Raw genomic sequence first — 22,970 nt, forward strand, 5'->3', positions numbered from 1 at the left:
ACTCGTTGAAGAAATAGACAAGGAACGTTTAACTTGTATTTTATCTGAGGCTAGAAATAATGGTCGGTCAACTTGAGGCGATTTGTTTGTTCATAATATCCCACCTACATGTGTATGAGGTTCTCAATTTTTGTTTTTTTGCTGTGTAAAAAATAAGCATTCGGTTGGACGGTTTACTTATGAAGTTTAAGAAATTGTATACAATACTCGCCCCCGTTTCGACAGTCATTTAAGTGATTTATTGACTATCTTTAGATAACCAGATCAATTTACTTAATTTATTTTAACACAAAAGTTTGGACTTCCCGCGTAACTGCCACAGACAACTTAACAGTGGCGAGTTTTAGAATAGCGTGCACAAAGGATGTACGTCGTATCTATTTCGAAATCAAAACGCGAGTTTGGTTCGGCGCATGCGCAATAATAACAACGCCTCTTTTTTTTTTTTTTTTGCGTACGCTGTTTTATTTTTTTTTAGTATCTTGGGTTTGCAACATTTGACGCCGGGAAAAAAAGCCGTCTGCATAACAATCACCCGAGTCCAGGGCTGTCGATGGCGGAGAGAGGTTTACTTTTGGTGGCTGGCGACGCCCAAATTTACAAAGCGAATCTGTTCAAACAAATGAATATTTGCTCACACAGGCCCGTGAAGTGGTGAATTCAGCCAAACTTTCCGAGGTATTTCTCCTGCGCCCTTTAATTTTATTTGACCAATTTTATGGAAGACAAATTGCAGATTTAATTTGACGGGCCTGTCACTTATATCATATCTCGAGTAAGCAAATGTTCATATAAGAGTAATTTATTTCCTAGGGCCAATATCGCGAAATGCTCCTTATGAGTACTTTAGGAGGTTTGGTAATTGAAGAAATTTCCTACTCGGCCTGTCAAAATATCCTCGATTACTGAATTAAAAAAAAGAGGCCGAGATGATACTACTTGCTCATATAAATTATCTGCGTCGTCACACTATACATTTTTAGTCTGCGAAGTTCACTAAAGGTTGGGTGCTCACGAAAACCACACAGTGAGTACTAAACTCGTGAGTTCATCTGTTCTGGCCGATTCAACACATTGCAAATCAAGCTGTCGATATGCTTCTTTACATTTCCGTGTTAGTCTCTACATTAGTTGTATTTTCTGGAAGCTAGTGTCATCGGGTACGGCCGTAAACGATGGCAATCTTCCTTGTGCATTACTCTGGCGTTTCGCAACCGACCATAATCAGCTACATCAAAGGAGTTCGTAAAAAAGCCCGCAATTTCGGCTCAAAAACGCCTTGTAGTCCTCAAAGTGGCTCAATGTCACTGTTTCATTGGTTGTGTGCTACAAGGAAAATAATTGCATCACCAAATTAAGCAAAAACCACATAAAACAGCAACCTAACCGCATGCACGTTCAAACCGAAACCAACCAAATTGAAGCAACCTAATGGCGCCGAGTGCATCAGCATCCTCTATCTGCCGGTGAGGCAAACTCTAAAATGAAAAGGTCTATAATGATATGCTTTCAAGTTTTCTGTCCTTGTTTTATTTCACAAACTTCTATCAAGGTGGACAAGCTTGATGATGCACAACCGAAACGCGACCTGAAAGTATTATGATTTTGATCGCCAGCGACGCGGTTCAAAACTAGGGAACTAGAGACCTATTAATTGTAAAAACTATGCGTATGGAGCTTACTAACCCAAGAACTGTGGGTGTCTTATTGTGCTCGGAAAAAACCCAGAAGGTCTTTTGTGGGTTTCTTCTTCCTTCACGACTCTGGTGGGGCCCAACAGACCACAGTGGTGTGCGAGAGTCTCTCGGAACCAGAGTGAAAGAATGGCACCTCCTTGAGTGCTTTCGACTATGCCACACGAGGGTTTATTGAATGTGGCTATGTACTGGTTCAAAATTGGTTTTAAGGGCTACGATCAGTACAAGAAGATGGCATAAACATTTTGTAGGACATGAGCATTTATTTCAGCCTAAAACACAAACTGAGGGTGGCGAGAAAAAAGCAGTGTCGTCCACTGCTTGACGGGCCTCGCCACCCTTTCAAGTCAGCAGTGCAATCGCGGTATGAGCAAAATATAAAGAAAATGAAAAGTATATTGAGGTACACATAGTTTTGAACATATTTTGCACAAGTTACACAGGGTTGAAGTACAGACAAATTATAGAAAAGCATTCTGAAGGACAGAAGGCATATCGCTCAGGTGATCACATAGACGCTTATTCAAAAACTTGGGCAAGATATTCCATAACATTGTAAAGCCATAGTTTGTTCTACATCTAGGTAAAACAAAAGGTATTTTTAGAGCGCAGCTCTTAGGGGCCCGTTTCCAGCCTGAGCGGCGTCGCCGTTGGCGTCGGCGTCGCCGTCGGCGTCGGCGTCGCCGTCGGCGTCGGCGTCGGCGTCGGCGTAATTGCGCCCCTCCCTCTCCTCCTCCTCCCTCTCCTTCTCCCCCTCCTCCTCCCCTCCTCCTCCTCCCCCTTCTCCTCCTCCCCTCCTCCTCCCCCCCTCTTCCTCCTCCCCCCTCCTTCTCCTCCTCCTCCCCTCATTGTCCGGCTTGAGCGGCAAGGAGGAAAGCAGTACGAAGGTGGAGGAGGGGGGGAGGAGAGACGAGGAGGCGGAGGCGAGGGGAGGGGAGGAGCTTGAAGGACGAGGAGGTGGTAAAGGAGAGGGAGGGGGAGCAGGAGGGGAGGAGGACTAGCAGGCATGATCACGAGGGAGGAGGAGGAATATACCCTCCACTCCTCCTCCTCAAGAGCTGCGCTCCAATTCGGCGTTACAGGAAGTTGTAAACGGCTTTCACTTTTTTTCCCTAGTTGTATCAGGCGTGTTGGGAAGCACAGTAGTTTTAGAAACAATATGTGAAAGAAAATGACAATTTTTTGCTATTATATTTTTGTAAAAACATGCAAATTTATATTCAGATAAATTATATACAGGCACAATTTTAAACCGCAAGTAAGCCTGCCTGGCTGGGGAATTATGTGGATATTTTGTAATAGCACGTAACGTTTTCTTTTGCAAGATCAGAAGCTTCTGAATATTGGATAGGGGTGCCGCGAACCACCCTAGGTTCGATTTCGAAAGATTTCGATATTTTCGAACCGAACTGATGTTCGAATTCGAAAGGTTTTGATATTTTCGACCGTACGGAGATTTGAATTCGAAAAATTTGCAACTTTCAAAAATCGTGAAGTTTCGAATTCGAAAAGTTCGAAGCTTTCACGGTTTCTAAAAGTTTGGGTTCGATTATTTCAAATATTTTTTTACTTGAGGTTCGAGAAATTCGAAGATTTCGAGCTTTCCTAACTTGAAATTCGAGAGATTAGAATGTTTTGAATTTGAATCCTTTGAATCTGAAATTCCAAAAATTCGAACGTTTCAAATTTTTATAGACATGAAGTTCGATAAATTCGAATATTTCGAATTTCTTTCTACATAAAGTTCAAAAGTTTGAAGGTTTCCATTCTCTTTTAGCGCTAAATTCGAAAAAGAAACTTAGGTTTCAAATTTCTTTAAAGTATAAGTGCGCAAGGTTCGAAGTTCGGTTTTCATGTTCCGCCACAATTTCAGTTTCAAATAACGTTTTCACGCCTCACTGGTTTTCACGAAATCAGGCTTAGAAATGTTCGGGTGTGATATTCACATTGTGCGAAGTTGGTCAAGCAATTAAATGAGACGACGAGTGTCCCGGATGTGCTGGATTATTTGCCAGTGCAGAGTGACGTGTGCAGATCAGTAATTGTGGCCGCCAGCCCGGGGGGGAGGGGGGGGTTTTAACGTGCATCATGCAGTAGTGATCACGCAAACGCACTGTTTAACGATACTCATCCAGTTCGAAACGGCCAGGGGCAGGCAGGTGGTTGAGGCTCAGAAAAACCTTGAAGCGATCTGGCAAACTGCCTCCCACCCCCTGCACGCTGGTAGTAATCCGCTCGAACGCCGCCCGAGTGACGCCGGCATATAGTGAGTTTAGTTTGTACATGATGCAAAATCTCGAGACTGGGAATGAAATTTAAAAAAAGAGTGCAAGAGGACAAAAAAAAAAAAAAAAAAAAAAAGGGGGGACAGGACAATGTCTCAAACTCAGCTCGGGACAACTTCTCAAACTCAACTCAGCTGAAAACTCGGCTCAGGAATAACGTCTCAAAATCAACTCAACTGAGTTTGAGACTTTGTCCTGTCCCCCTTTTTCTTTCTTGTTACACTATTTCTTTCGAATTTCATTCCCAGTCTCGAGATTTTGCATCATGATCAACAGACACCAGATCGCCTGCACCTTGACAATTTTTTAGTTTGTAATTGTTTTGGAGGTTTATTTTTCGGAGACGGAAGAAATGCCGAGCAAAAAGCACAGAAGCCGACAAAACTTGAGGACGAGGAGCGTTCTACCATACCAGCAGCGTCGGAATAGGAAAAACGGGGGGAAGGGGGGGGGGGGGGGGGGGGGGGCTCCAGTCTTTCATTCCCCCCCCCTTCCCCAGATATTTCGGCTGTTAAAGAAAACAATACGGGGAAAGAGGGCATGGTCGAGCTTATTTTAATCTGAAATTATTTATGCATATGTATAGCTCTTCACTGCATAAAAGATCGCGTAGATGATCATTGTTAGAAACTCGTTGTCAGAAGGCACTACTCGTCACATGCTTAGTGGTTTCGGAAGTTTAAAGCTATGGCTTTTCGACCTAAATAACTGTGCCATTGGTAATAAATAATAAATAAATAAACATAACAATAAATGCAAAAAATAAAAACCGGAGAAAAAAAATCTATCAAGAATCCGCCGGAAGTGTGGGTTTCTTGCATATTCAGAGGCCCAGAACTACAAAACAAATTTCTCCTACCAAAATGTGTACAGGCTAAAAGAAACACGTCCCAAAAAAATGAAATAAAAAAAAAAAATGTTTTTTTTTTTGTTTTTTGTTTTTTATGACGTGACGAATTTGAACAATATTAGAAATCTTTTTCTTTGAATTAATTTATTCCTCAACGTGAAAAGAACAATATATACATTAATTTGTATTGTGCAGATAGTAATGATATGTACTGTCTGTGGTTTTAATTTGAATGCAATACCTTGAACAATTTCGACGAAAAAAATTACCAAGTTTAGGGAATAATTGCCTGTAGATACATATTTGGATATATCTTCGAAACTCGTCTTGAACAACAATAATCATATCTTAAGACGACACTTACCTAGGTTATACATTGATCATTCTTAAAAATGTTTTAACATCTCTAACATAAATATCTTCGGATATAGCGCGCTTCAAATATGGCACAAACGACAATTGTCAAAAACCCGCCGTCCTTCCTCGCTCCTTCGAAAATCTTATTCTTTAAAACCAAGCATGCCAGATGATTGAAATAAACGGCATTGTCTTTCGCAAAGAATGCAACACCACATGTAAAATTGCGAGAAAAAAAAATTACGAATGTAACCTCACTGCTTAAACCCAAATGAAACCGCCCGCCCGTCTTTTGAAGTTCGACGGACTTCAAACTTTTACCCTAAAAATTCGAAGTTCGTCAAACTTTTGACTTTTGAGGAATCGTAAGTTCGACAACTTTCGAATTCTTTAGATTAATAAGTTCGAAAGTTAGAAAATTATTGAATTTCTTGGCGTAGGAAGTTCGAAAGTTCGAAAAGCTTCAAACTTTTTAGTGCAAGAAATTCGAAAGTTCGAAAATCATCGATTTTTTTGTCTATCAAGTTCGAAAGTTTGACAAGCATAGAATTTTGCAGCGTAATAAGTTCGAAATTTCGAGCAGTGTCGAACTTCTTAGTTTAACAAGTTCGAAAATTCGACTTCCGTCGAATTTCTCGATATGTAAAGTTAGAAAATTCGAAATCTTTCTAACCTTTCGAAACGCTTGATTCGATCATCGAAACTTCGATTCGAAAAAAATTCGCGGCATCTCTAATATTGGATGTTGTGGTATTACCCCAGACAAGGAAACAGTAGCTTAAATTCAAATAAAAGAAAGCATAATACAAAGTAAGTTTAGTTTTTAGAGCGCAGCTCTTAGGCGCCCGTTTCCGGCTTGAGTGGCGTCGCCGTCGCCGTAATCGTGAGGTCACGTGACCCCGCCCCCAAGAACACGTGGGTTACAGGGAGTTGTAAACGGCTTTCATTTTTTCAGGTAGAACATGCTTATTACGTGAGGTAATTCCAACAGCCTTAGAAAGGGCAAGGCAGATCTTGTTCATGTGGGCGTCCCATGTCATCGTTGCAGTAAAACTAACACCGAAAGATTGAGAAGTTTCTACGTATTCAATGACGGTATTACTCAAAACTAAGGGCTGTGGGTGCGTTACAAGATATTACAGCTTTAGTTTTCTCTTTGTTTATTTTCATTGAGTTGACTAATGACCACCGCGCTAATAACTTCAATACTTGGTTAGCAGTGCCAGTTGTTCAACGTCAGAGGAAAAAAAGAAAAGGCTCGTATCGTCAGCGTACATAACATATTTTGCAAGAGTACTAATATTAGAAATGTCATTTATGTATATGTATGAAACAAGAGTAGTCCAAGGATGCTACCCTGAGGTACACCATTACAAATATTAAGGGGATCAAAGCGAGAGTGATTTATGACAACATATTGTAAGCAATTGCCTCTAATCTAATTTTGAGCCAGCCCCAGAGGTCAGTGGCGCTAGGTATCCCTGCCTTTTTTCAAAGCCAAATAGCTTCCTGGTGGTCGAACTTGACATTCGTCGTCGTGTGTTAGACTATTCTTTAAGGCTTCAATCGCACTGTTCATGGTCTTTGGCCCTGGCTCACCCGAAAGACTTTTTGTTACTAGGATTTCGCTATGTGCGTCTTGAAAAACTGGAATTGGAGAATTGTTTCTGCATGAGCACCGAGTAACCAACATTTCTACTGTGGGCAAGCATCTGAACATGCTTACTTCTACTTCTCTAACAATGGTAAGCTTTTGCTCTGTGCCGAATAAATCCTATCCCAAGGTTTTCTACAGTTTCTGTAGAATCTCGTCAGACATTTGTGGTGCCCGTCCACCGAGATTCATCCCTTGGCACCTTGCAGTCTCTCAGAAAGTCACACCCACGAAGAGTCCCCCGCCCGTGAGCGTGCGACCGCGCCACGGTGCACTATCTCGCTTTGCCCAGATTCCTCGGACCAGTCTGGGTGCTCTCAGGCATCCGGCCACAGTCACGCCACACACTGTCAGCAGGCTTGTCCCTGCAGCCGCCGTGCTTATCCTAGGCCGTATGCTAATCTATCTGGTGCCGATAAGGGAGCAGCGTGCTCTACTCACTTATCTGGCCCTGCCTCTGTGCCCTTCGCCGGCAAGCTCTTTCTGAGGGTCCTGCCACGCCGGAAGCGCGATGATTGACCGGCTGCCCCGGAAGGGCTCCTTCCTCTGCTCCAGCCTCATTTTTTGGCTGCTGCTCAGCCTCGTCCAAGGTACCCCCCTCCCCCTAACAGATTTGGTTGCGGCAGGCATTCAGTTAAGACAGACAGATTCATGAAGTTTGATTAGTCTTATCTGTACTATTAAGTCAACCTCTCTTATTACAGGTTTTGTTATAATGTATGTTCTGATATAACGGACCATAATAGGGTGTTTGTAGGCAGTTTTCCGTTCTTTTATAGTGGATTCCTCGAAAGCAGTCATTATCTTGGACATTATGCGGCTTTGTCTCAGTAGCCTGGCCGCTGTGGCATTCATTATGCATACTGGTGCCGTTGCACTCGGCGCCTTGCAGACCTCGTAAGACTCGAAGCGCACGGTGATGACGTCTGTCGCTATAGTCCGTCGCAACTCGAGAAGGTAGGGCAAGGGAAAGGAGGGCCGGGGAGGAGGAAGCAGATGGAACGCCAGAGAGGAGGGGGGAAACATCCTCCTCTGTTTAGTGCTTCGTCTGCTCCCTCCTCCCCGGCCTTTCTTTCCCTTGCCCTACCTTCTTGAGTTGCAATGGACTGTAGAGCTCAATAAAACATTTCTACCTTGTTTCAAAGTTCAAAAGTTTGGGTAAACTAGTTTCTTCCTTATATCCATTGACATTTCGTCTGTTTCACTGGTTAATATGAACTCCAGTAGTAACCCACGTCAAATTCTGTAGTAAGAGTATGCGTTCTGCATACTCCTTTGATGACAGGCCCAAATCATAGTCACTGTTAAGGTCTGTTATAAACAGTTATGCTCTGTCTTCGGTGTATGTCGACCGACAGACAGACGTTAAAACTGGAGCAAGGCACTGATGGTGGCGGGTGTCCCCTTAGTCTAGCATGCAGAAGACTTCGCATGCAGAAGACTCCGCATCAGTTCCAAGTAGAGTAAACGGCGTTATTCTTGCAAGCGGAGTGTTTCGCGAATCGTGTGAAGTGTATGTTTCGGAGGTATTTCTCTGGCACATAATTTTGCGATTGGGGGTGGTATGCTATGCATTCCTTACCACAGAGAAATAATTTGCGCAATTTATTTTTCGTGATTTATTTGAAGTTGCGAAAGTCACAAAATTAAGTCCTCACAAAAATTAAGTTGCTTACTGTATATCATGTTAAGAAAGAAATAAACTGTATGTTATTGAGAACTTTGCATGTCCTAATATTGGGTTTAAAAGGTCTCAAAGCGAAAGTTTGCAACTTAGCAGGAACAAGTAGTTGGAGTCGGTGAAATGATTATCGACACACCTTATTGCTGCAACCATTTTCGATAGGCAATAACTCAGTGTGTTTTTCTTATTTAATTATTTTCAGTTCGTCGTAGTGTTGATATTTTTCGCAACCATGTTGCCTGCACCACTCGTATAGGTCTTGTTTACGTCTGCTTATGCAAGGTTCTAGGAACTGCACATTATGAATATTTACACGGTACCCAGATCCTCCACCCCAATAGTAAAAAGAAAATTGTATAGAAAATAATGCATACCAGTCTTTAAAAAATGACTACCGTATTACCCCCGAAAGATAACCCACCCCTATTTCTGGCACAATTTTCTACTTTTTCATAAACAGAGAAAGATAGCCCACTCCTAGTAATTGCAGGGCCCTGGTCAATGGTGACCTCAGCAGAAATGGTGTTACTTCACCAAGACGGGAGATGAGTGAACTTTGCTGACTGAGAAAGACAGTCATCTTTGGTTCATTGCCCCTTCCTGCAATCACAAGATTTTGCAGGTCACTGAACCTAGATCTAGCATGTTTACAACTTTTTTTTTATTGCACGCTGAAAGTGAGGCCACCCCTTATTTTTGCCCGATGTGCTTCCGATTTTAGTTGGGCTGTCTCTCGGGACATTATGGTAACTGAGCTGCTTAATGGTGCACATAATAAAAATCTGCAGTGCGTAAAGAAACATTGCGCTACCTGATAATATGGGGTCTATCAAGACATTGGGTCCTGCGGTGCTGGTCTTTAGTTATTTATTTATTTATACATACCGCAACACTTATGTGGGATTTTAGCAGAGTGGGTTACAGTTGAAATATAATCGTTGTAAAATAAAAAAAAAATCAAACAAGAACCATTGTATTGAAAAAAGGGGTTAGGTAAGATTTCACGGGATGGGGATCGTGGCAGAACTGGGAGTCTGCGTCATAACTGTTCTGTTATTGCAAAGAGTAAAAGAACTGGACAAAATTGTTGAGAGTGACACATTCAAGACGAGACATATAGAAGACGATGAAAAGCAGAAGAAATGTAGAAATGGGGAGCACAACAGGGAGCTTCCTGAGCATAGAAAGTCTGGTAGTTAACGAGTGAGCGAAGGTACCGTAGGTGTCAAAACTGGGAATGGGCTGAACATCAGTTATTTCCCTGCACACCGTCTTGGCCAGAGACTTTAGTTTTTACTACCCTGGAGATAAAGCCAGCTAAAATTTGTTACTCTGAGGATGCAAGCCTTTGGGGCTATAGTTACTCATCTTTACCATGACTGCCATACATTAATGGAGAGACACAGATCTTAAAAAAAAAAAGACTGAAATGAAAAAAAAAATTTTTTTAAAGGGCATAATTGGGATGCATACTTTTTCGTGACTTTTGCACGAAAAAAAAGAAGAAAATTTTGGGTGCAATATTTGCATTGTTAGATGCAATTTAGGTTGAGGTCATGGCCCATTCTAAGCACGGCCCACAGATTGGTGGCCCCACCCATTACTACTGGATTGGCTTGGCTGCTTGGCCAAACATGCTTGAAAGCCTATGTCTACATTTTCCCGACATTCAGTGCCTCTAGTCTGGAAGTCTGACAGCGCCTACTAGTCGTGTGAGCAGATGCGCGGCCACTTTCGGCATCGTCTGTTATTCTATACCACCATAACTGGGCGTTGGTATCTATTTTTATCTTTGTCCGTCTGCTATTCCACCTCCGTCTAAAAATTTCTGCGATGCTTGCAAGACGCGACCATGAAAATGCCGTTCTAGTGCTCCATTAGGCACAAGCCACGGTCCAATACAAGCGTCTGTCGATTTCGGGTAAAAGCGAACGAGAGGACTAAAAAAAAATCAACCAAATGAATATATACTCCTTCCAGCTTTTCTGTTCTTGTTTTTGTTTTGCACGGCATCTGCGAGCAAGGTGGGTGAGCATCGTGACGCACGACTAAAACACGACCTAAAAATATTCGCAAAACTTGAGAGCTACTTTCCTTTCAATGCAAAATGACGGGAACAAACCTGATGTAAGCTGAACACCCGATTGCCTCCAGCCAAATGGCTCACAAATTCTTACCCGTGTAGGTATCTTCTCGGTATTGAAAGCAAGGTCGCAATCACAACGGTTGCACCATTCACAGAGCGGTGGGGCCACTTTTTTGGGAACTAATATTTTTATTCAACGTCAGCACGCGCAAAAGAACAAATTTTCTGAAAATTTCAATTGGAAAATAGCGGCCGACAGAGTTTTCGAACACGTAGGGCTTTATGGCACCGGAAACCAAAAACGGGCAAAAATGGGCCCCACTTTCTCATTTAAATTTTCAGAAAATCGCTCATAACTTTTGAATCAGGTATCGGATCGGGCTGAAACTTTGGCATCTGGTTGTGACCTCTAGCGCTACCTTTGGGCAGAGAATGAGCGTTCAGCGATGCCTAGTTTATTTTTTGCGGAAAAAAAACAAACGTAAATTTTTTTTTATGACACCTTGTACATCGGGGCTTTTTACTCGTGAAAAGAATTAGGCGTGGCGCGGCATTCCGGCCTCCCAACAATTCCCCTCTGGAAGCGGTGCAAACAGAATGTTTCGGTTGTGATTCAAGGTTAGATTGTGTCACGATCATGAGTAAATCTGAATGCTATAAATTTTCTGGCGCTCGTTACTTTTCTTTCTTCTAACCTGTGCGTTAGAGTTTTGTGGAATGGTAGGACCAAAAGGTGTTTCTCACATGGTCTGTCTAACATCACGGCACTAACATCGGGAGAAAAAACGACTCTTTTGTCAGCTCCGTGCCGACCACACGTTTTTGGCTGAATATATTGAATATTCGAGTTGCCAAATACTAGGAATTCGATTCGCGAATCAAATTATTCGGGAACTTACTATTCAATTCGAATTCATATATTCGAGTATTTGCACACCCCTAATAATCAGTGTTTAAATCTGCCACGGCTGAAAAAAATACAAAGCATTTATTGTAGCTGATTTAGCAAATCTTATCTAGATCAGCTTCCCACTGGATACTGATTGCAGGCCCCCCTGTGCCTTATGCACAGACATCTGACCATTCTTTTGCCAGGCAAACTGGTTGTGCTTTAGGGGCGAAGCTCCTTAGGGGCTAGCCATGTCCGTATGTCCGTCCGATGTCGGGCGTCGGGTGCTCGTGCCCACGAGCACGTGAGCACATGCTCCCGTGCTCGTGTAGGGGAAAAAACAAAAAAAAAACGCATCTCCACGTGGTGAACGATGTTGATTGGGGCGAAGTTCTGATGGTGCTTGTCTGCGTAGACTGTGAGCCGCAGCATGCGGAGCCTTTCGTTAGTTTTCATCCATGTCGGAAAGAGAATGTGTGGTATGGAACGTGGTTATATACGCATTTGAGCATTTGACCGCAGCGTGACATGGATGAAAATGGACGAAAGGTTCGGCATGCTGCGGCTCAGCGTCTACGCACACAAACACCACCAGAGCTTCGCCCGAATCAACATCATTCGCCACGTGGATATGCGGTTTTTTCTTCAGCTTTAATTCTTATCATCTAAAATAACTTCTTGTTTTGCAGTGTCAGATTGTCAAGCAGATACACATGGATCTGATGGTCTTTTGAAGTCCTTCCTTTGCCATCTAGTGGTCACGAGTAGTGCGCGACACAAAGTGAACGAGCACGGCTGGAGTTTAGTTGCTAGCTCGTTTATTTTCCTAAGTGGGTTTTTATAGTCACTTTGTGGCAGTTTGTGCATTTCTAGGTTTTGTGTCCTACTGTACTGCTTTAGGCTGTTGACTTGTTTTAGTTTATTAACTTTCTGACTAGCGTTGTCAGCCTCTTTTTTTCCACTCTTTTTTTTTTTTTTCAGCATTACAATCTCAGCGGATTGGAGTTTCATTTCCTTAAGTACCTCGTCATATTGTTTGGACATATGCTGAACAGATTTTTCCAGCTTGTTCACAGTTTCTTAAACCAACATCCCTTCATCGACTTTGTATCTTATTACTGGTAGTTCTGCTAGCCTCTTGTTGATTTCTGCAAGTACCATCTCAGAAGCAGCCTGGGGTTTCTGTCGTACGGCAACCTCAGTCCCTCTAAATTTCGAAGTTTCATGTGTTTGACATTTCCCTTTTCTCTGCCCCATCTGCCCTTTGGCCTTGTAGGCTATTTTAGAAAGGCCAGAAGGTGCACCCAGGTGATAACTGTAGTCACATTCCGAGTATGTTCCGTTCACAGGGAGTGACTTGTTACCGACCAAACATAAATCGGGTACATTCATTTGAGGGCAGAACAAGAGTAGGACAACACTTCAGTAGCAACAGTGGCGGCAGGGAATGCTCCGGAATTGTGGAACACAACCTGCGAATTTCGAAGATTGTGAAAAATGCCGGGCCGCTGTCACCGCCGCCGCCACCGCTGAGCAAGTGGCCCGGAGCTTGCAGAGCTTGTTCCTTTAACGACACTTGATGGCGTATTCCAGATGCAGGCCTGCGGACCAATCACTTGAGTGGCCCTGGTTGATGAGCTCGCAAAGTTGATAGTCAGCAACGGCTCCAGCGATGTCTACGAATTTCGAAGGTTGCAATTAATGGCGGTCTGCTGTCACTGCTGCTGAGCAAGGCAGGGAACTGCAGCTTATACATAGAGGTCATAAGTGTGTGTTCAGTTAATGCATCCCTTCCTGAAACGATAGAATGAGCCAGGTATGAAACGATAGAATGAGCCAGGTATGTTACCTTGAGAACCACCGTGATGTCCCAGCCTTCAGTTAGATCTAAGATGTTTCTCACGCCCTCTGCTCTCATCAGTTGGTTAGGAAACAAGCCCCCTTGGTATATTATAGTTTCCAGTTTATAAGTCACACCTTTGTGTGACTTATAAATCGGAAAACCTTTTACAAAAAAATGGCTGCTTTTAGAAGAAAAAAAAGATGGCGTATAAATTGCACGGTCAGCTTGGCGAGACTGCATTGGAAAGCCTGCATACTTGTACTATGATCGCTATATATGCGCAAGTGAGAGCAATTTTCAATATTCTCATCAACAAATGGAACGAGAAATATAACCTCTGTGATGAATTTCTACAGTCAAGGTATACACATAGAAAAAAAGTGAATATAAGTCATACACAAGCATAAAACACACCAATAGAAATTTTGGAGAAAAAAACATGGGACTTATACATTAGAAAATGCGGTAGTCTTGAGGAATGGGCACAGAGTGGAGGGAGAGATTCCTCGCAGCTCTTACTTTAAAGACTGTTTCGGATGTTTGTGCTCAAGTGGGGCCGACTGCATTACGACTCTTTGCGCTCTCTTATCACTCGTTGGACAGGCCTTAGTTGCCATAGCAATCATTTCGTCATAAGTAGTTATAAGCGACCATAACACAGTCAATTGCATTCAAACACGTCCGTCTGATTTAGCATTGAGAGGTGTTGGCTGTAGTGCGCGTCCACCGCACCGCCGCTAGTCGAGCCATGCCCCATGTTCCCCCGTGCAGACGGGTCTCCTCCCGCCCCCCACGGCCCCTGGCGGCCCCCCCAGGGCCCCGTGGGCATCCCCGGCCGCTGTCTGCGCTCCCTCCGGTGGGCCCCAATCCCGCTGGGCCTGGGCTTGGCCTACCTGGCCTACCTACGCAGCCTGAGGAGGAGGAAGGCACAGGAGGAGGGCACACAGCCCGTGGCCTCCGACCTCCAGGTACGCTCCCCGCTGGGCCGCAGCTTTTCTAGGAAGCACGCCCATTCATTTATTTGAAAATATGCATTCCAAAATGGGGTGTTCCGGTGCGTCGCAGCTCCCAAGCGTTTGACACTCACAAAGGCACGAAATTGGTCAAAGGTTTCCGTAATGTTTTGAACCGCCCCCTCCCCAGTATGTCAGCTTTGTTGATAACGTTGGGGTCGTTTGGAGAAGGACGGGACAATTTAATTTAAAGTAAAGTGCATGCCAAGACTGACTTGTTTCCATGATCTGCCGCTCTCCCCGTCTAACCTGTTCTTGATCTAGACAGTCTCATGCTGGCCACTATTTTGCTTTAAATATTTTACAATTTTTTTTAGTAGTCAGCCACAAGTATGCTTTTATGCCTCGTGGTCATCATGAAATTTTAAAAGATATGAGCGTCGCTTTTTCTGTCGCAAGGTTTCAAGAGAGGCGTAGCAGGCCATTCCAGAGACAAATCAAGTAGCCATTGTCTACAAATACGGCTCGCTGTTATCTTTGGTAAGAGGAGGATCTGCTAGCGATGACGTTGAGGGAGGAAAGCCGGAGACCTCGTCTTCTAGGTGGTATTGCTGCAGCGGCATCCGTCTGCCGGCCTCCCTGGCGAGGACTGAGACGCTGCCTCTGCGCAGGTCAGCTTCTACCGGATGCTGCCCCTGCGCATGGCCTCCCGCTGGTGGGGCTGGGCCAACGACATTGCCCTGCCCGTGTGGTTGAGGGGGCCCGTACTGGGCCTCTTCGCCTGGGCCTTCGGCTGCGACCTTGAGGAGGCCCAGGACGGGGAGCTGCGACACTACCGCAACCTGGGCGAGTTCTTCCGCCGGGCCCTCAAGCCAGGGCTCAGGCCGGTCTGCCCGGGGGACTGCGTGGTGGGTGGACCTCCCCACCTTTCTTTGTCGGGCCCCTCTTGGGGGGACACATCGGCGGAGAAAACCAGGAATTTTACTCGGTCTGGAAAGGGCTCTGGTCGTCTTGACAGTCTGAAAATCTTGGGAAAATACATTTTACGGTCACAGCCGTCATAAGAGGTTTTCGCTCGGCTCGAAGTGACGGATCGGAATAGGAAATTGCCTTACAACCACCGGCGGTATGGTCAAAGGGACGATTTGCAGTAGGTGTTGGGTTAGCTGCGCTGTGGTGGCTTCAAAATAAAGTAAATTACGGGTGTAACTTCCTTAATTAAATAAACATTTACAGTTGACTTTTATTAATTCAAACTCTCTTAATTCAAACTTGCGGATAATCTAACATTCAGGTCCCATCCTATGCGTCTCTATGGGAGGAAACTCCTGATAATTCAAACCTTGCTTTATTCATACAAATTTTTGGCTCCCATCGAGTTTGAATTACCGAGATTTTACTGTATTTCGTATCGAATGGTCGCAAGTGGTCGGCGGAAAAGGTTATAAAAATATATACCCAGACATGATTAAAATAGCGCAAACTTGACAAGGAAAACAAAGAAGGCACACGTACAAGAAGATTGGTGCTTAGTTCCAACTAAGTTTATTTCATCATCAACCAAGCAGTATATACCATCGCCAACGAACATAAAAACCCCAAAACACAAAAAATAGTTATACATTAAGATTATATGCAAACCACGCGCCTTTCTTTAGATAAAACCATCAAGGAAATATAATTCTTTGTCAATGAGACACACCGACGGCATGCTGACGCACTTGTCTCCCGCTTTTTTGATGAAAAAACGCCTCTATAATTTCCCTCTCTGTCTTGTCCTTTGCTTTCTTTAGGAACTTCGTCATATTCAAAAGCGGTTTACACCCACATCGTTTAACGTGCTCAGCAAGGTGACCACCCAAATTGCTTCGTACAGCCAGATTATGTTCGCACACTTTCTCATTGAAACACCGACCCGTTTGTCCAACGTAAACGCGGCCACAGCTAAAAGGAATTTCATAAACAATCCCACTTGTGCAGTTAAGGCCCGTTCACACACTTGCGTTCGGAGCGACCACTGTGCTTACGAACGAATGCAACCGCTGCGACTTCGACGACAACTGTGCGCGACGTGTACACACAGATGCAACCGGATGCAACCATACGAAGTAACGGGTCCATATCACATGAGCGAATGAGATTTTAGCGAACAGCGACATTTGAGCGAATCAACGTTTTAGCGAATAACGGGGGCGCGCGTTAACCCATCCGTTGCGCTGCGCTTTACGCCGCTTCGCGGCGACAGTCTGCGGCGGCTCAATACAAAAATGTGAACCCATTTGGCCCACCCGAAAATGCCGCTTCGCGGCGTCCAACTATTCGCTAAAGTGTCATTCGGTGAAACGTGGGCGTTCGCTAAAACGTCATTCGATCAAGTGAGTGCCTCCCCGAAGCAACATCCAATGAGAAACGAGCTTCAGCTCTTAACCCAGCTACGCTTAAAACATGGCGGACAGTTTCGTGCCCGACGCGAGGTCCTCAGGCTCCTCACAGGAGCAGCCGGAGGTTTCGGCTACGACGAACAGTCACGAAGATCTGCTGTGCGCCTACTGGTTCTGACATCTGCAACGAACCCGTTATCCACGACTGCATCCAATGTGACCAGAGCGACCGGAACGACCGCTCTGCGCCGCGCGTGCACTCCTGCAACCACTGCCACAAGCGCAGCGGGTCGGCAGCACGGCGACCGCCTCTCCGCTGCCGTCAGCTGTTTCAGCGGTGCCTCTAAAAAGAAGGGGACGCTCTGCCACTCACTTGCGTAACCGAAAATAGACATATTGTCTTCTATTACCTAAACTTTTTTTTTTTTTTTTCAGGATACGCTTGCAGGGCAGCGCATTTAAAAAAAAAAAAAAAAAGAAACGATGCAGTACGCCGTTTTGCACGATCATGACTTTAATACACGACTTTGCCAACAATACGAATCTCGCCACACGCCTTTTCTACGATCATAAAAGACGATTTAATTTTAGCAGCGATATAGCAATGCAGAAATATAATTTCGTGATCAGATAGACGTTGCGAGCGTTCAGGATTGTTAACACTAATCACCTTTCTCAGGTGATGAAAACGCGTGAAAACTCGCATCCTTTATGCGGTACGCACCAGTAATACCTTGAACTTGAGCACATGCGTGGAATGCGCCCAAAAGAAATCCGGGCGATGTTCGAGGACACGAATGCTAAGAAAGCACCACTGTAGTCGAAGTAAATAAACACGACGGCACGGGCGTTTCTGCAGTCTTGAGAGTGCCGCCACGAGATCGCCGCACGAGTAGGTGGATCTTCCCTTCTAGTACGTGCTGGGTTATCATAACGGCACACAATGAAAATTCACAGTCAAGGATAGCGCTTTTACGGGACACGATAAGCGTTCACCACGCCGTCCATGTCGACGATCACCAACGACGCCATGTTTGCAAGTAGAAGGAGCCTGGCACGACCGGTATGCAGCGCGCGCGACCGAGCTCCTCGACCTGTGATTGGTCTGTCGCTCCCGTCGTTCCCGAACGTAACGAAAAAGTTCAGCCCGGCTCAACTCCTTGCGTTGCGAACGAACACGAACGAAACGACCGTTTGGCGCTTCGTTGCTATGGTAACTCGTCGTTCCAACCGGTTGCATTCGTTCGTAAGCATAGTGGTCGCTCCGAACGCAACTGTGTGAACGGGCCTTTAGTGTACATGACGGCATGTCTTTTTGCGCATTGATCACTTTTTTTTCCTTGTAAGCATAGGACATATCTTGCCAAGCTTGCAGGGGGCCGAAAAAAGGAGAATAATACCATATCTACCAGCTATCTCTTTCAAATTATGCGATACCCTGTGCATATAAGGCACAACTTGCACTCTTTTTTTGTTGATCTGTTCTAGAGTATGTTTTTCATTCTGCGATTCTTTAAGTTTCTGTAATAGACTCTCGCAAACGCTTGAAAGTAACATGTTAGGGTACCCTGCAGATTTTAACTTCCTAAACTGCTGATCGAAGGCGGTTGACATTTTGTGTTTGCAACTTTTTGTGAGGGCAGCCAGTAATTTGTAGCTATTCCTCTTTTTATAAGTTTGGAGTGGGCACTTTCAAATGACAAAATACTTTTTTTGGATCGCGGGTTGTACATCCAGCACAAGTGTTGCCTAGAGAAATCAAGCTGTAAATCTAAAAACTAAATGCAATTCTGGTTTGCGAATTCGCAAGTGAAATTTTAACCTCCCGAGTGACTATTAAAAATGTCGATAATTTTTGAAGCAACATCAACTTCATTTGTCCCAGTCAAATCTCCTAAAACAACTAAAAAATTGTCAACGTATCGGTAAACCTTAAGCACATGTACATCTTCGAGAGACCCAGATATACGTTTCTCTATTTCGCCCAGATAAATATCGCACATCACTGGGACGACAGAAGACCCAATACATATACCATTTATTTGTATAAAGAACTGGTCATTAAGGCTGACAGCTGTCGACTTAACATAGAATTCCAGGAGGGTTGGAAAGTTCTCACAGTTCATCCCAGCCGAATTTCGGAACTTGGTCCGTCCGGATTCCTCGATTTTGTCCCTCACAGCATTCAAGAGTCCATCATGTGGCACTGAATAATACAAGTCTTCTACATCCACTGAGAAGGCTGATCTGGCCGTTATAAGTCCGTCCTTGATGTCCTGTACTATCTCCATAGAGTATTTTTACAAAAAAAGGATCATCACATGCCAACGTATTCAGTTGACGCTGTAAATAATGGCTCACTTGGACTTGCCACGAATTCTTGACCGATACTATTACCTGTAGAGGGCACTCTGGTTTGTGAGTCTTTCCGGAAAAGAACACTTCCAAAACACCACTTTCTGCTTTGTTAACAGCCTTTTGTCGGCTATTCAGGTTCAAGTCCGTTAGCATCTTGAGTGCTGTTGTCTTCTGTTGCTTAGGCCGAAAGTTAATTGTATTAAAATTCTTCTCTGTTGCCGATTTTGCCTTGTCTTGAAACATGCCTTCAGGCATAACCACGAATCCGCCTTGCTTGTCCGCTTGTACAGTTGTCGAACCACTCTGCTTCAAATAATTGACTACTTTCTGGAAGGGAGGTTTTCTTTGGGGTTTCAGACTTGCTGTGCGACTCAGGCTGTCCACTCCGTCACCGATGAGTCTCTCTCTGTCCTGTTCTCCAGCGCTTCCTGCAACACGATGAACCATGGCTAGTAGCTGGTGCCGACTGGAAGAAGGTTCGTAGCTGTACTTTGGGCCTTTTTCCAGGACCTTGTGTACACTTTCCGGTAGTGGGACGTTCCCCAAAATCCTGACGTTGCTATTTGTTGCTGTCTCGTGGTTCCTCCTTGATGAAGGTAGGCTTAATCGCGCTCTCTGCCACAGAAATTCTGTAGTCTGTTTTGCCAACTTCCCATACTCTGCATACCGACGGTCTTGATTGTGGGATCCGTCTTCTCCTTGCGCGATGATCCTCAGCCAGTCTTGAAGCAGACAAACCTGTCTCCAGTATTCAGATTTCAGGATCTTGCAGATTCTCTTTGCATGTCCCCAAGGTTCCAGTACTCCGAACAGAGCTTGAACCTCTAAAGGAATGTATTTCCTTTTTACGCAGTACGCCAGGACCCGGGATTGGCAGATGGAAATGGCAATAAGGTTGATACAAGTGATGGCAGGTTCTTGCTTGGATTGATGAAAAAGGAAAGGGCCCAGGGTAAAAGAAATATGTTGTAACACGGCTTTTGTTTGGGCTAGTTGGTTCTTACTAGACATGATTAAAATAGCGCAAACTTGACAAGGACAACAAAGAAGGCACACGTACAACAGGACTGGCACTTAGTTCCAACTAAGTTTATTTCATCATCAACCAAGCAATCAATATATACCATCGCCAGCGAACATAAAAACCCCACAACACAAAAAATAGTTATACATTAAGATTATATGCATACCACGCACCTTTCTTTAGATAAAACCATCAAGAAAATATAATTCTTTGTCAATGAGACACACCGACGGCATGCTGACGCACTTGTCTCCCGCTTTTTTTTAATAAAAAACGCCTCTATAATTTCCCTCTCTGTCTTGTCCTTTGCTTTCTTTAGGAACTTCGTCATATTCAAAAGCGGTTTACACCCACATCGTTTAACGTGCTCAGCAAGGTGACCACCCAAATTGCTTTGTACAGCCAGATTATGTTCGCACGCTCTCTCATTGAAACACCGACCCGTTTGTCCTAGCTGTGGCCGCGTTTACATTGGACAAACGGGTCGGTGTTTCAATGAGCGCGCGAACATAATCTGGCTGTACGAAGCAATTTGGGTGGTCATCTTGCTGAGCACGTTAAACGATGTCGGTGTAAACCGCTTTTGAATATGACGAAGTTCCTAAAGAAAGCAAAGGACAAGACAGAGAGGGAAATTATAGAGGCGTTTTTTTTATAAAAAAAGCGGGAGACAAGTGCGTCAGCATGCCCTCGGTGTGTCTCATTGACAAAGAATTATATTTTCTTGATGGTTTTATCTAAAGAAAGGCACGTGGTAAGCATATAATCTTAATGTATAACTATTTATTGTGTTGTGGGGTTTTCATGTTCGCTGGCGATGGTATATATTGCTTGGTTGATGATGAAATAAACTTAGTTAGAACTAAGCACCAGTGCTCTTGTACGTGTGCCTTCTTTGTTGTCCTTGTCAAGTTTGCGCTATCTTAATCATGTCTAGTAAGAACCAACTAGCCCAAACAAAAGTTGTGTTACAATATATACCTAGGCTGATCATCCTGAGAGGTTTCGACGAAGCCGCCAAGCGACATCGATGGTTACAAAGCACTTACTTGGATTTGGTGTTCCCAAACATCCAACTCCTGTCAGATGGCCTTGCATTATTTTCTTTTTCGTCGGTAACTCGGAAAGAAATTTGTCATCAAAATGCGAGGGGTATGTCCAAATTAGGCAATGTACCTCATTTTTTCGAATATAAGTCTACCTTTTTTTTTTCTTTTTCCGGAAATGTTGTTAAAAATTAAGGGTCAACCTATTATCGTGACTAGAAAATTTCGACCTACATTGTGGACCAACTTTTGGGACCCTACCGAGTGCATGGAGCTCACGCCACAGCGCCGCACTGCTTCTTAATTTCAGAAAGGTTTTAGTGCACAGAATCAACCAGAACAATTGAAACAGCAGCAGCCGGTAGTCTGCTGCCCCGTGCGCTGCTGCCGCCCCATCCTCCTTCGGGCGTCAGGTTTCATGGTTGACATGCCACGCACCACGCCCCACTGCCTTGCCCACTCCGCTCCCCTCCCCTTTTCTCCTCGCCTCTCCCCCTTGTGGCAGCAGAACAAGATACCAGCAAAAGAAAATACGGAAGTTACTTTTGCTTCTTGTTGCTCATGAGGGCTCGCGGCGACTTGCCGCGTTGCTCGCTTCTTTGTACGCTTCACCTGTCTCCACCTTCTTTCGTTTCTTATTGCCAACTTGCAATGGTGTTAGTGAGGGATTTTTGAGAATGTGTGAGGATGTCGATGGAGCTGACGTAGCATCCAAAGACGATGACATGTTTGAAAGTTCTGACAGTGATTAAGTTTTTGGCGTCGTGCTGTGATTTAGCTGAGAGGGCTGTAAATAAAGTTTTTTTTTTCTTTTGCCCAAACTTTTTTTTGTTTTTATTTTTTTAAAAAGTGGTCAACTTATGTTTAATTTTTCTTCTTTTTTTTTGTGCGTTTAAAGGCATTCACCTATATTCGTGGTTGACTTATATTCGAGTAAATATGGTACCTGCATTCTAAATTGAAGCATACTTTAAAGAGGCTTATTGTAACATTCCGGGGTTAAATTCAGTTTTCACCGCATGGCGCTACTATTGTTGCATGGCACATGCAACAATAGTAGCGCCATGGCATATGGGCATTCACCTATATTCGTGGTCGACTTATATTCGAGTAAATATGGTACCTGCATTCTAAATTGAAGCATACTTTAAAGAGGCTTATTGTAACATTCCGGGGTTAAATTCAGTTTTCACCGCATAGCGCTACTATTGTTGCATGGCACATGCAACAATAGTAGCGCCATGGCATATAGGCATTCACCTATATTCGTGGTGGACTTATATTCGAGTAAATATGGTACCTGCATTCTAAATTGAAGCATACTTTAAAGAGGCTTATTGTAACATTCCGGGGTTAAATTCAGTTTTCACCGCATAGCGTTACTATTGTTGCATGGCACATGCAACAATAGTAGCGCCATGGCATATAGGCATTCACCTATATTCGTGGTCGACTTATATTCAAGTAAATATGGTACCTGCATTCTAAATTGAAGCATACTTTAAAGAGGCTTATTGTAACATTCCGGGGTTAAATTCAGTTTTCACCGCATAGCGCTACTATTGTTGCATGGCACATGCAACAATAGTAGCGCCATGGCATATAGGCATTCACCTATATTCGTGGTTGACTTATATTCAAGTAAATATGGTACCTGCATTCTAAATTGAAGCATACTTTAAAGAGGCTTATTGTAACATTCCGGGGTTAAATTCAGTTTTCACCGCATGGCGCTACTATCATTGCATGCATACGCTGTGTGTATGTATTTGACAGTTGGTGCATTTTGTTTTGATATTATCATTGAAAGCGGGGTCGGTGCGTGGGGATTACAAATTATCATACGTTCGAACACGCATAGTG

The 22,970-nt window shown here is 44.0% G+C and overlaps 1 protein-coding gene across 2 annotated transcripts in view; it reads left to right on the forward strand.

Moving 5' to 3' along the window:
• The window catches only part of LOC8026673 (phosphatidylserine decarboxylase proenzyme, mitochondrial), a 58,433-nt gene that overhangs the window by 21,352 nt on the left and 14,111 nt on the right, over window positions 1-22,970 (forward strand). Inside the window, exons 1-3 of one of the 2 annotated variants that reach the window (XM_029978329.3) lie at window positions 7,148-7,433; window positions 14,117-14,313; window positions 14,970-15,206. In XM_029978329.3, the coding sequence (XP_029834189.1) occupies window positions 7,355-7,433; window positions 14,117-14,313; window positions 14,970-15,206 (513 nt within the window). In that variant the 5' untranslated portion in view covers window positions 7,148-7,354. Of the gene's footprint in view, window positions 1-7,147; window positions 7,434-14,116; window positions 14,314-14,969; window positions 15,207-22,970 lie in introns of those variants that run through there. The other variant, XM_029978328.3, reaches the window with a different exon arrangement.

This window comes from Ixodes scapularis, unplaced genomic scaffold (genome assembly GCF_016920785.2).
Source record: "Ixodes scapularis isolate PalLabHiFi unplaced genomic scaffold, ASM1692078v2 PGA_scaffold1__304_contigs__length_218370807, whole genome shotgun sequence".
Lineage (NCBI taxonomy): Eukaryota > Metazoa > Arthropoda > Arachnida > Ixodida > Ixodidae > Ixodes > Ixodes scapularis.